This window comes from Jaculus jaculus, chromosome 11, assembly GCF_020740685.1.
Source record: "Jaculus jaculus isolate mJacJac1 chromosome 11, mJacJac1.mat.Y.cur, whole genome shotgun sequence".
Lineage (NCBI taxonomy): Eukaryota > Metazoa > Chordata > Mammalia > Rodentia > Dipodidae > Jaculus > Jaculus jaculus.
The window spans coordinates 56,222,674-56,235,993 of NC_059112.1; the positions used below are offsets into that span (position 1 = coordinate 56,222,674).

At 50.4% G+C, this 13,320-nt stretch overlaps 1 protein-coding gene across 3 annotated transcripts in view; it reads left to right on the top strand.

The window, feature by feature from the left end:
• Positions 1–13,320, top strand: part of Uvssa (UV stimulated scaffold protein A) — a 44,505-nt gene that overhangs the window by 29,120 nt on the left and 2,065 nt on the right. For all 3 annotated transcript variants that reach the window (XM_045161650.1, XM_045161648.1, XM_045161649.1), the window contains 5 exons: positions 6,435–6,606; positions 7,050–7,175; positions 9,618–9,801; positions 10,250–10,358; positions 12,709–12,883. In XM_045161650.1, the coding sequence (XP_045017585.1) occupies positions 6,435–6,606; positions 7,050–7,175; positions 9,618–9,801; positions 10,250–10,358; positions 12,709–12,883 (766 nt within the window). The remainder of the gene's footprint in view (positions 1–6,434; positions 6,607–7,049; positions 7,176–9,617; positions 9,802–10,249; positions 10,359–12,708; positions 12,884–13,320) is intronic.

Here is a 13,320-nt window from a genome sequence, read left to right on the forward strand (position 1 = left end):
GCCTGCCTCCTCTGCTGGTCCCAGGCAGCCTATCTTGCTGAGATAGACCCCCTCCTCGGGGTCTCAGCCTCTCTGTGCTTCTTAGTCTGCAAACACTGTGGCCTCCAAACTCCTCTACCCATATGCTCCATTCTTTACCAAGTGCCAGTCTCTACTTGAAACTGGTTCTGCCATCTTCCAGGTTATCTTTCCATCTGGCAGGAGGGTCCCTGTGGCCAGCCTCACCCAGGGTGCCCATGGCCATGTGCTGTACCTAACATCTGAGGTACTGGGAAATGCCTCAAGCATATATACTGTGGGGTGCTATGGCTACCCTCCATGTGCCAAGGGGTGGTTTTGGTCTTCCTACACTGTTACCTTCAGCTAGACTAGGTCCCAGGCCCAAGACCAGGGAGGTGATGGCACCACTGTAGCTGTATCTGAGATAACCTGGGTCTGGGACACTAGGCAGGTGAAGCAGCAACCTCTCAAGGTCCGGCAGATGAAGACCACAGGCAATGGGGAGCACCTGCCTATGAACCTCACCTGCCTAGATGTTTTCTCACTGTCCTGGGAAGTAGTTGAGTTGGCCCTGGGCTCTTAGGAGTTTTCAGGGAAGCTAGAGGCCAGCTCTGACCTGGTTGGACCAGAATTTTCTGCATTTCTGTTCTGATGTTTTGTGTACTTCCAACAGAAGTTGTAAGTCTGACGTTACACAGGCTGGGAGTGACTCCAAATCACATAGAGCAGAACCAGTAGTGACAAGCAGGCATTGGGGGATCATCCTCAAAGAGCTGAGCAGTTTCTTTTCATCCCAGGAGAGATGGCCTGTGGCTTGGAAGTAGCCAGTGATAGTGCTGATGAGAATAGCAGTCTCTTCCTGGAGCTCACTCTTTACCACCTCAACGTTACCTCTGGGAAATGGGCACACAGACACTTTAGCCCTTTATCAGCCACCGGTGGAAAGTAATAGGGCCAGGGCCAATCCTTTGGCACTCCTGACAGGAGTCTCCCTGCTACCTCTGTTGGATTTGCTGGGACACTTGCTTGGATGCAGCCCTGCTACAAGGAGATGCAGGCCACACACTGGAGTCCCAGCTTGGCCTGGGCTGTCTAGCAGAGATGTGTTTCTGATGTGGAACAATGCATGTCCCAGCAGGCTATTTGTTCCACCACCGAGCGATGGGTGGTTTGTTATTCATTGCTCTCCTGGCTTCAGTCCCCATTAAGCCTGTATTGGAGTGTCCTTTTCTTCTGAGCCTGAATATGACCAGGGCCAAGACCCACAGTAGGATTGTGAAGCTGGGGAGGGGCCTCTATCACAACATTGCAGGAGGGCACAGACCTTCCTGTCATTCTTGTCTTGGAAAGGCTTGGGGCATCTTCCTTAAACCTTGAAGACAGCAATGACTGGTGTGACCTAGGTCAGACAGACGCTGTTGCTTCATGTTTTCTGAATACCAAGTGGAAAGTAGAAGAGGACAGGATGGATGGGCTGGCAGGGTGTGTGGCCATGCTCTGAGCACAGTCTGGCCATTAACACTATCCCTGTTCTGAGAGCCATAGGAGCCAAGGAGTGGCTGATGGGCCCTGGAATTGCACTCCTAGAATTCCCAGTGATACTTTCAGCCAGTTCCAGGAAAGCCTAGGGAAGGGAGGCCCTGCCCCTGTGGGCAGGACCCCTTGAGGGGATAGAAGGTGGGGAGCCCTGTCATTGCTTCAATAGAGATGCCCTTGGGAACTGTGGAAAATAAACCACCAGCCAATCTGGGGTGTCAGGACAGACAGACAACATGCTGTGAGCTCAGTTCATAATACTAGTTTATATTCTGTTGCTGTTTTTCCAATTAAACAGGCGAATCTGAAGTGTTAGATTCAGTCTAAATCCACACAGCTGAGGAAACCAGGCTCTTTTTTCTTTCTCATTTCTTTCTCTGAATTTTCACTGAGGGGCTTTTATCTTCCCCTTAATCCTACCATTTCTGTCAGGACATAATCTCTTTCTCAAATTTACATTTTAATTACAAGGCCAGCTGAACTAGGTAAAATCAATAATGTCAGCGCGCGGCAGCCTAACTTTGTGCGGAGCCCCAGCCTCTCCATTTCCTCCTATCGATCCATCTCTCCCACACTGTCTGCTTTAGTGCTTCAGGCAAATAGGTGCCACTTGGCCAATTTAAACAAAAAAGGGGATTTGGACATTTTTATGATTCTTTCTAAACACAACTGTGGGAGTAAATTTGGGCCAAGTGCCTACTTGAAGTTAGATAGTACTGGGTGGTAGAGCCACGGTGGCTAGCAGGGCTGAGTCTCATCCTTCTGGGGGATGCAACACCCTCTGGGTGAGGAGTATACTTGCTTTTTGGGTTTATTTTGAAAGTATGTCAGTGAGATTGATTTTCTACAACAGTGTGAAAACGGTGGTGTGTTCAGTGCCCTGAGTGTTTACCCGGCTCTAACACGCTTACCCATCTTCTTAATGGTTTAAAACAACAAATCAATGAAAAATATATTTCATTCTTGTAACTCTTAGGAATTCTCATATTGATCTTTTGGCTACGATTGTATCTATCCAAATGTCACGTTGTTCACTTACCAGCCTTGCCTCCCTCCCTGCTGTGTGTGCACAAGTACAGGGCTAGGCTGACCGCTGGGGCATTGGTCAGTGACTTTGTGGTGCTGAAACACTGAGTGATACCTGGAATTGTTTGTGAGCAAATGTGGGCATTGTTTTGGAGGATAAGGCAGAGCAGGAGTTGTCTGGCATCTTCTAGATACACAATGCATTTCAACCTTAGGCCTCAAGATGGCCAAACATGATGCCACTACCCTTTCTGTGTGGCTCTGCCCACATGTTCTGCTTTCTTGCCATGAGAATCCAAGAGATAGGAGCCTTCAACTCCGTGCAGGGTGTTCTAGAGCATAGGTTGACAAGTGTATTTTGCAAAGGGCCACAAAGCAAATATTCTGGTTTTCTGGTCACTGCCATAGTTCTTTGACTCTGAAAACAGCCCAGTCAATACATAAGACTAGGGTTGGGTTCAGTAAAACTTTTGTTAACAAAAACAGGAAGAGGGCTGGAGAGATGACTTAGCAGTTAAGCGCTTGCCTGTGAAGCTAAGGACCCCAGTTCGAGGCTCGGTTCCCCAGGTCCCACGTTAGCCAGATGCACAAGGGGGCGCATGCGTCTGGAGTTCGTTTGCAGAGGCTGGAAGCCCTGGAGTGCCCATTCTCTCTATCTGTCTTTCTCTCTGTGTCTGTCGCTCTCAAATAAATAAATAAAAATTAAAAAAAAAAAAAAACAAAACAGGAAGAGAAGCTAGGTGTGGTGGGATACACTTTTGATCCCAGCACTTGGAAGGCAGAGGTAGGAGGACCACCATGAGTTCAAGGCCACCCTGAGACTACATAGTAAATTTGAATTCCAGGTCAGCCTGAGCCATAGTGAGACCCTACCTCGAAAAACAAAACAAAAAACCCACAACAAACAAGCAAACAAACAAAAAACGTAAGAGAGGTGGATTTGTCCCATGGTCTGTGAGGTCCTGAAGAGTTGGCAACTTTTGTATCATGTTAGACTGACCTTTGCTACAGGAAGCTCATGGCTGCCCAGGTCCTGCACCTCTTCAGAGCTGTAGGCTTTTCCCTCTCAAGGACCTTGGCAGAGTGAATGGGTCACCAACTTGTTGATGAACATTGCTTTATGTGCTTTGACTTTGTTTTGTTTGGTTTTAGAAACAGAGTTTTACTATCTAGCCCAGGCTGGCTTTAAACTCAAGGTCCTCCTGCCTCACCCTCCCAAGTGCTGGGATTTTAGACCTGCATCACCATGCCTGGCCAAAACATTCATTGACCTTGGGCCTAGAATTCAATGCACTGACTTGATTTAGCACTTTATTACTTTTTAATGAATTTGTTTGAGACTGGGACTCACTGTGTTGCTCAGCTTCACCTCAACCTGTGATCTTCCTATCTCAGCCCCTGAGTTCTGGATGACAGTTGTATCCACAGTGCCTAGTTTCTGCTTTACAATACACACACACACACACACACACACACACACACACACACACACACACATATATATCTCCATATCCATGCATGACAGCTTAGCTAGATATGAAACTGTGAGCTTGGCTTTTCCTGCACACTTCCTTATCTCCTCTTTTTTCTTTCTTTTTTCAGTCCTGGGATGGGACCCAGAGCCTCTCATATACTAGGAAAATGCTCTACTATAGAGCTACATCCCCAGCACAGCCCTTTCTTGCATCCATTGGATGCAGGAATCCAAAGCCCTATGTTCACTGTTGCTGCTGCCAGTGGGATTTTTAGTTCTTTGACTATGTCAGCTCTTATTATTTTTGGTGTTCTAAAACTTCCCCTTCCAGCCATCATTTTCCTGCTGTGTTCTGTTGCTCAGCAAGCTCTTTAATCCCTGAAAAACCTGGCTTATTAGCCACGTGTGGTGGTGCACACCTTTAATCCCAGCACTCTGGAGGCAGAGGTAGGAGGATCACCACAAGTTTGAAGCCACCCTGAGGCTACATAGTGAATTCCAGGTCAGCCTTTACTAGTGTGAAACCTACCTCAAAAAACCTGGCTTCTTTCTTCAACTGTTTCCTATACTCCAGTCATGTTTTCTTTTCCCTGGCATTCCAGTACCTGCATATCTGCCCTTTACGCTGCTGAGTTGCGCAATATTTCTTCCTGTTCCTTGTCTTTGATGGAAAATGTCTTCAGTGCCCCTTCTTCTCACTGCCAGCCCTTGCTATTACCTGCAAGCCTCCTCAGCTCACTGTTTCTTCTGTCCATCTTGTTCTGGATTCAGCCTTGTCTGAAATACGTTGCTTCATTTGTTTTCTCTCTTTGGTGACAGAGTGCTCAGAAGTCTCAGCTTCCCTGCCCATGCAGCTCCCATTGGGAACAGGGCTTGAGTCCAGTCATGGATGTTCCTATGTAAGCATGAGAGGAGGGTGGCAGGCAAGGACTAGGGATAGAACCCAGGACCTTGCACATGAAAGAAAGATGGTACCCTGGCAGCTTCCATGTCTCCCCTGAAAGGTGCCCACAGGGTCAGCATGGATCCCACACGCAGCATCCTGAGAGCCAGACCAAAGTCCAGCTTTGGGGCAGCTGTGGAGCGGAATGTCTTGTCCTCCTCCTGGACTATGAGAATGGAGAGTGGATGCTAGGCTGCAGCCTCACCTTTCATGTCCTGTAGGGACATGGTGAGGTGCCTTCTCCACCTGATAGCAGAGCTCTAGGGTTGCACCCTATAATTGGGAGCTTGGCATCTGTTTCACAGCAACAAGGAGGGTGCTGGTAACCTCAGGGTCTAGATTCAGCTCCAGCTGCTCCTCTATCTTTTGGAGGAGTTGGCAGAATTCTCCTGAGAACAAAACAGGGGAAAAGGCACCATTTGAGTCCAATTCGCATCTCATATCGCCCACATGCAGGAGCTCTGAAGCCCTCTGTTTCCCACTCCAAGCTTAGTGAAGGTTGTATGCCATGGGGCCAGAGGTCTATCTCTGAGCATTGCAGGTATAGCAACTACCTTCTCATTGCTGGGAGAAAATACCCAACCAGAAGCAGGTTATGGAAGGAAAGGGTTTATTTATAGCTTACAGTTTTGAGAAGAGAGTCTATTATGACAGGGGAAATCATGGCAGGAGAAGATAGCTGGGTATCACATCTCCACAGCAGCAGGGCGGAAGTAGAAAGTGAGCTCAGCTAGGTGTGGTGGTGTATGCCTGTAGTCCCAGCTACTTGGGAGGCTGAGGCAGGAGGATTGCATGAGTCCAGGAGTTCTGGGCTTTAGTGTGCTGTGCTGATTGGGTGTCTGCACTAAGTTTAGCATCAATGTTATGATCTCCTGGGAATGGGGGACCATAGATTACCTAAGGAGGGGTAAATCAGCCCAGGTTAGAAAGTAAACTCAATGTAGCAAGCAGGGCTGGGCTACAACACCTCAAGGCTCTTCCCAAGAGACATATCTCTTCTAGCAAGGTTCCGCCTCCCAAAAGCTCTGCCTCCCAAAAGGTCTGCCAATTAAGTTTAGGATTAAGTGTTAGGCTAATCACAAACACATGGAAATATAAAAAGCATTTTACATGCAAACCATGTCAGGTCTAGGATGTGGAAGGCCCTGTCCCCTCATGGTGGGCAGCTGGAGGTCAAGGTGACAAAACTGTCAGCTTACGTGGTAGAGAATCCTAGGTGGGCTCCTGCTACCAGCCTGGAAAATCCAGCTGGTAGTTCCATACAGTGCAATGTGTTAGTACTGCCTGGCTCCCTACCCTCCATCCAGTGCATAAAAGCACTTCTCTCTGAGAAGTCTAGATGCTGTCACATGTGTGGATGCATGCTGCTGCCCAGCCCTGAGGCCAGGCTGCATGGTGCTTTCTGAGTCTGCCCTGTAGTATAAGTTGAGGTTTGAATGGATATGTCTATTTCAGGGCTGGAGCCAAAGGCCCCACTGCAAACTCCAGGAAAAGGCACAGCTGTACAAGTCTCACAGGGGAGGAGAAGGATAAGAAGAGAGGAGGAGGCATCAGACCCTACCTCTGCTGCCGCCCAGCTGTTGAGGCTCCAGGACCACTTGCCTCCCACCCCGCTGTCATCCCCCAGGTGACTCTGGATGTCCTATGTTGCTGGGTCCACTGCCTGATGCCACCACCACATTCCTGGAGCACTACTGGCCTGAAAAGGTTGCCCAAGGTCCCTCTCTTGAGGGCAGATGGTGTGTACAGCCTTGGCCAGGTAGTACCAGCTGACCTGGGCATGAGTGCTCAGTTGGACCTATATTAACTTTCTGAAGGCTCCAAGGCAAGGCCACACTCTTGAAAATATTGGGTGACCCCCTAGCCAGTCTCCTATATCAGAACCAGTGCTCAGCAGGACCAAATGGCTCACCAGACCTTAAAAGCTATGTTGAAGCTCAGACTCAGTGTGGCTCAGACTGTTGCTCATGCATTCTGACCTGGGGCTCTAACCTGCACTGGGATGTGGGAGGGAGAGGCAAGTGTGGTCACATCAGAATGGGCAGGTAGTGTGTGCTTCTCTGTTCTCAGGGTACTACTGGGACCAGAGGAGGATAAGAAGCTGGCAGCAGAGCGAGTCCGGGCACCCATTGTACCCTTTGGAGTGGACCTGTGCTACTGGGGCCAGGAGCAGTCAGTGGCTGGAAAGATATTTAAGTAAGTCCAGGGTGTCTGGTTCATAGGGCTCATGGCAGACCTGCCTCATGGAGCTCTCCTGTGGTTAACAGGACACTTAGACGTTACTGAGCCTTGCTGTTGCTCCTTTGGGAGGTGCTCATGGAAGTTGGCCATTACAGACTATGAAGGAATAGCCATAGAGAGTACCCTGAAGGACAAGCCCAGCTTCAAGAGCCTTATCACCATGTGCAGCTCCTCGGACTATGGTGGGTGGACAGTGCTAACTGTAGGAAGGCAGCCTCTTGCTGTTCCCAAGGGACCCTGCCAGCCAGACACTCTGGGCTGAGCCTCAGGCCACTCCAACAGGACTCATGCTGGTGGATGGCCAGGCCTCCTAGGGGGTGAGATGAGCACACTGGGAGAACAGGTGACCAGTGAAAGCTCACATGATGGGAGTGTGGGGGCAGCTGGAAGGGCCTGGGTTGCATTTGCCAGCACTTTACTTCAGGGCCAGGACTGGGAGTCTGGGACTGGTGACACCTATGAACATGAGCATCAGGTGGGGCTGCCTGGGTACAGATCAGTCATGGTAGGGGCTGGGAACTGCAGAAGCCCGAGGAAAGGAGGCCCTAATTCAGGGCTTTGTCTTGAACCCCTATGCAGTGCGACCCTAGAACAGTTAGGCTTGTTTTGGGCATGAAATCAGTTCAGAACAGGACAAAGGCTCCTCCAAGTTGAGGTCATAGTCAGCCCCTCTGTATCTTCACTGGATAGTTCTGTAAGAAGCAAAGGGCAGTCTTAGCCTCCCTTTCCCAGGTCTGCTGCAGGGCCAGGGATGGCTTGAGTCACCAGGTACTCATGGAAGGAGCATAGTAGTGCAGGGACCTAGGTTGGAGCCAAGCATTTGCAGCAGGTAACTACCTGGTGTTGGTATCTTGGCCCTTATGTGTCCCCAGCAGCATTCATGTGCATTTGGGCTACTGAGAGTGGACACTCTTCTGCAACTGACCCCTGCTCACCCCATACACCTTTGCTGTGTGGTAGACACACATAGCATGCAGGGAGCACTGTCAGGGTTAATGGGTCTTATGCATCCAGCTCTGAAAGCAGTTTTTTCCTCTATAGCTTCTTTGCCTGGCTGCTCATTGGAACTAATATGACCTGGTGTGCAAAGGCTGTGGGCCATGAGAAGGAGGAAGGATCCATATGGAGATAGATACCATCCTCTGTCAAGACCTTGACCTTGGGACAACCCCACCAGATAGTCCCCGTCCTCAGGTGCACAGTGTGGCTACACTGTCAAAGCCTTCATTGCCTTGGTTGGCTCTCCTTGTGGAAGGAATGATAAAGGGAAGGCCCCCAAGGCAGCCCCTTTTACCCACTGCCTGCCTGGTGGCCTTGAAGTATAAGACTGCCTCACCCTGGGGACTTGTACTGTATGGAACCTTCTTGTCCCAGACCAAGCCTGCTTGCAGAGCAGAAGGTCTTGGTGAGCCTCAGAACCTTCTGCTAACATTCTCTCCCAGAAATGGGCCCTTGCTGAGTACCTGTGCTTCTGTTTATAGGCTGAGGGATAGGGAAGGCCTAGTTTTGCTCCCCTGAGGTGCTCTCTGGTCAGGGTATGGGGGCCTCTAGGCCTCGGGACAGTGATAGGAACTGCCAGCAGCTATGTCAGGAGGCAGTTATAGCTAGTTTTTGTGGTTAGCCAGGATCAGGACACTATCACTCCCCTTTCCATTACTGTCCCCACCATCCCTGGGTATCTTGTGTACCATAGAGAGAGGGCCCTGCTGATTGGAGTCCTGGCTGTGTTTGTTGCTGAGGTACCAGCCCTTGGAGCGTCTGAAGTCCACATACAGAGCCCTCAGAATCTTGCTGTGCATCCAGTATAGTAGGGCATCAGAGCTCTATGACACCTACACCTGCTGCTGCCTCCTCTGGTATCCAGAGAAAAGCATCTTTGATAAGGTTTGGTGACCACCGCAGGTTATGTACCCACCATGTAGGAAGCAGGATGAACAAAAACTCTGTCCATTGAGCCCTTTGACATTGTGCCACGGGCTAGTTGGTCAATACGTTCTTTCTCTGGGGCATTGATGCCATAAGTATCACTACCTCAATGTGAAAGGGGACCTTGGTATGGGCTTGTGTTATTCTTGAAGTCATGTCCTGAGGGTCCTACAGCCAGCTGATGTCCCTCTGCTAGAGGAGCCTAACCCTCAGGCTGACAGTTGTGAAACCTGAGCCTCAGGCTGGTGCTTCCACCCTGGTCATTGGCTGGTTCATGAACAGCAGGATTTGAACCCATTTGCAATGTTTGTGTTGTCTAGCCCAGGGACACCTCAAATCTACTAGTGTCCAATGCTCTCCACAGGCTAAGGGGCAAATGGGGTGCCCCGGAATTTGGCCGTCCTGTCCCCCACTTCTGGATCCAAGGTGGTTCTAAGGTCATACTTTAAGTATCCCTGGTGCACTTTGCAGATCTGACTCTCAACACCGATTCTGGAAGCCCAGCGAGATGGAGGAGGAAGTAGACAATGCTGATGTCTCCGAGATGCTCCACAGCAGACGCATTCCCTTTCCAGGGACATTTGAGCCTGTGCAGCACCGGTGCCGGGCCAGAAGGCCTGATGGCAGGCTTTGTGAGCGCCAAGATCGGCTGAAGGTGAGGCCGTGGATGTGAAGTTGTGGCTGCCCAGGTAGAGGCTGGGTATGGGGAAGTGCTGACCCTCTTGCCTCTACCCTAGACCAGGGCAATTGTAAGCACAGGACTTTATCCATGATTACCTTAAATTGCTTAGCCACTGGCCATCAGAAATTTATGCCCAGCATCTCCTGCCCTGGGCTCTGGAATTGACTTTTGAGTGATTGTCACAGTGCCTAGAACCCTGCTCTAGGGCTAGACCCCTGTTCTTTTTGGGTTGGGAAGTATACACGTGCAGGAGGAAGAGACATTTCTTTGGAAAAATGGACTAGAGGCCCCAGATTCCTGGCTACTGCCTCTTCCAGGATCCCTCCCTGCTTTTGAGGGAGGCACATGATTACAGGGCTTGGCTCTGAGAAGGAACTGTGTTGAGGGTACCTTTATCAGCAGCTGTGTGCTTGCTGTGCAGTGCCCATTTCATGGGAAGATTATCCCCAGAGATGACGAGGGGCAGCCCATCGACCCAGAAGACAGAGCCCGTGAGCAGAGGCAGATGCTACAGCAGAAGGCACACCCAGGTAGGTCTGTGTGGGCAGGATGGGGACCATGGGCATGGTCCTGGAGCCTACTACCCACATGGCCTGAGCAGTTCTGTTTGGTCACCAAGCCACAAACTGTAGCTATAACTGTGAAGTGGATTGGGATCCTCAGGTGGAATGGAGGTGTGCATGCTGCTGGTGGGGACTGTGTGTCTTATTTCTTCATGGCTTACAATGGGGATTTGGGCATACTTGCTTCCACACACCCCATGTCGGCATCTATGTGGAGAGATGGAAATCAGTGCCTTTTATTATTGAGCAAGCACTTTACCACTGAGCTACATTCTCAGTCCTGCTTTCTGAGCAGATAAAGAAATGGCCACACAAAGAGAGGGGCGTGTGCTAGTACAAGAAGTTGCCAGATGTCCTGTGCTGACTTCCAGACCCTAGAGGTCCCTGAGCAGAAGGGCCAGTAGTAAGCAGCTCCCTCATTCAGTAGAGGCTATTCTGTCTACTTTGCCTCTCCCTGGGCAGCTCTTCACCTCATCATCTCATCTCTACAGTTGGTCAAGCCCAGCATGGCTTTCATACCTGTTTGGAGGCTGTGGCCAATCCCAGAGTTCTCTGAAGAAGAGAACTTGTCTTCAGACCCTTTTGTGGCTTTTGGCACTGTGGTCATAAGACACAAATGCCAATTTCAGCCTGACACCCAGAGACATGCCTAGACCGTGTTGCTGTGGGGAGAATCCTGACCTGTTCATCTGTGGTGAGGCCTTCCCTGGTGGCTCACATTCAGTAGCAAATTAAGTGCCTATTTTTGTGTCAACCCTGAAGAGTATCTGGTTTTCCAGCCCTTGGTGGCTTGTTAACAAACAGGTATCAGGCCGCAGGCCGAGCCAGTGCTGGCCAGTCAGATGTGAAATAGCGTCTCTTTACTAACTGCAGTATTGATCCCGCCTCCTTCGCACACGGGGCAATTTTCTTTTCCCTGGCGCTAACCTCAGTGACAATGCACGCGGTGCTCCGGGGCCCATCAGCGCCCAGCAAGGCCACGCAGCCCCAGCATCTATTGATTTTCTTCAAAGGCTTTTAAATTGCTCCTTCATTTTCCTGAGGTGCTCATTCTATCTCCACTGGATGCTGGCATTTTTTCGTTGTGTTTAAACAATTGCTCCATTCACTGGGTTCCTAAACTGTGACGCCTTCTTATTACTGGGAGATAAACTGTTTAGACAGTTTTCCTTAATCTTGGATTAATCGTCCCTGTATCTGAATCGTGCAATCCTGAGTTCCTTCACTTCAAAAAATCGGCTTGGGAAGGCTGTGCCATCTGTCTGTCTGAGGTGCTCACTTCTCCCTCGATGGATATGTCCCCTCACAGCTTGGCTTTGCACTGCTCACACACAGGTCCTGCATCCCAGCCCCTCTGCTCTAGCTCATATGGCCTCTTTGACATTTGGATGCCATTGCAGGAAGGAGTCATCCTTCTGCCAGCAGGCTCACCCACAGACTCTGGGCATGTTAGGAGGCTTTGCCTTCATCTGGGATGGCTTTCCCAAGTCAGCCTGGATCAGTGTCATGTCTGTGGAGCTTGTGGCTGCCTGGGGAGGTGAGTCAAACAGAGAGAGAAACAGCTGTGCAGGGGCCTGGCTCCCGCATGACCACATGAGGGGCCTGGTGCTATTTACCTGGCTAACATTCTCAGCAGCCCTGAATGTGAGCAGTGACTTCACTGTAGGTGTGACCTGGTGCTGAGGAGGCTATTCAGCGGTGCAGGGTGGTGCTTAAGTCCCCTCACTGCCCATAGGTCCTCACAGCCTCAACAGATGGTGCCCAGCTTGCAGGAAGGGTATCCTGCTCTGCTGAGTTCTGCCTTTCACTCTGAGTCCCATAATCAGGCTTCCTGTGAACCACAGGGCTATGTCTGGCTGTCCATACCCCTTGACCTTGGCTAGACCCTGCCTTACATGTCCACCAGTTAACAGGTATGTATGACAGCATTGCAGTTCACATAGTGGACTACAGACCAGACTGCTGGCTGGGATGTAGCCTGTAGACACTCGGATCCCATGGCCACTATCTTTCCTGAGCAGATATGAGTGGTCATTTGGGTTTGTCTGGATCTGTCCAGCCTGTGTAGGCTTTGAGGGACCTTTGGGTGCTTGGAGGCCAAAGCCAGATATGGGGCAGTGGGAACAAGGAAAGAGGAGATGGCTCTGCATGGCCCTTTTCCCCAGGGTGGCCATGTCACTCATCACAGATCCTCTGAGGCTCTGGTGCTAGGGCCATGATGTTAGCACAGGTCCCTGCCTCTCTATTAGTATGAAACACATAATGACTTCTTCTGGCTGGTGCTGAGTGTTTTCTGAAATCCTTGCATTTTGTTCAGACTGGCAGGACCCTGAGTTTATGAAGGATGTGGAGGCAGCCACAGGGGTTGACCTTGGCTCATCCAGGTATAGCAGGAAGGGCAAAGGAAAGAAAAGGAAACATCCCAACCTCACTGACCTGCGAGAGTGTGCCAACACTGCCCGGGCCCGCCTTGAGAAGAAGGTCTTTGCCAAGTAAGATCTGTTTCCTGCCCCCAACTTCTAGTTGCTGTCTGGAATAAATTGGAAGAGAGCCACCTGGACCATCTAGTGACCTCCAACCCTGGCCAGAGGCAGGCTACACCAGGAGCTAGTTGGGAAGAGAGCCACATCTGGATACCTATGTACTCCCAGGAAGGCAGCTATCACCTCCCTTCTTGCAGGAGGCCAGCTGGAACTCTTTATCCCTTCCCTTGCTGGCTGACCTCCAAAGGCCAGGCACTAGCCTTGCTATGCCCCATATAAGTGCCGTGCTGTCTACAGCAGTGACCTCAGGGAAGGCAGTCACTGCAAAGGCTGATGAATGAGGGTCATTGCACACTTTGACTCCAGAGTCTGGCTGCTACCCTCAGAGCTTTGCTTGTGTCTCCACATTGATGTGTCATGCCACCAGAAGCTACTCAGAATGTCAT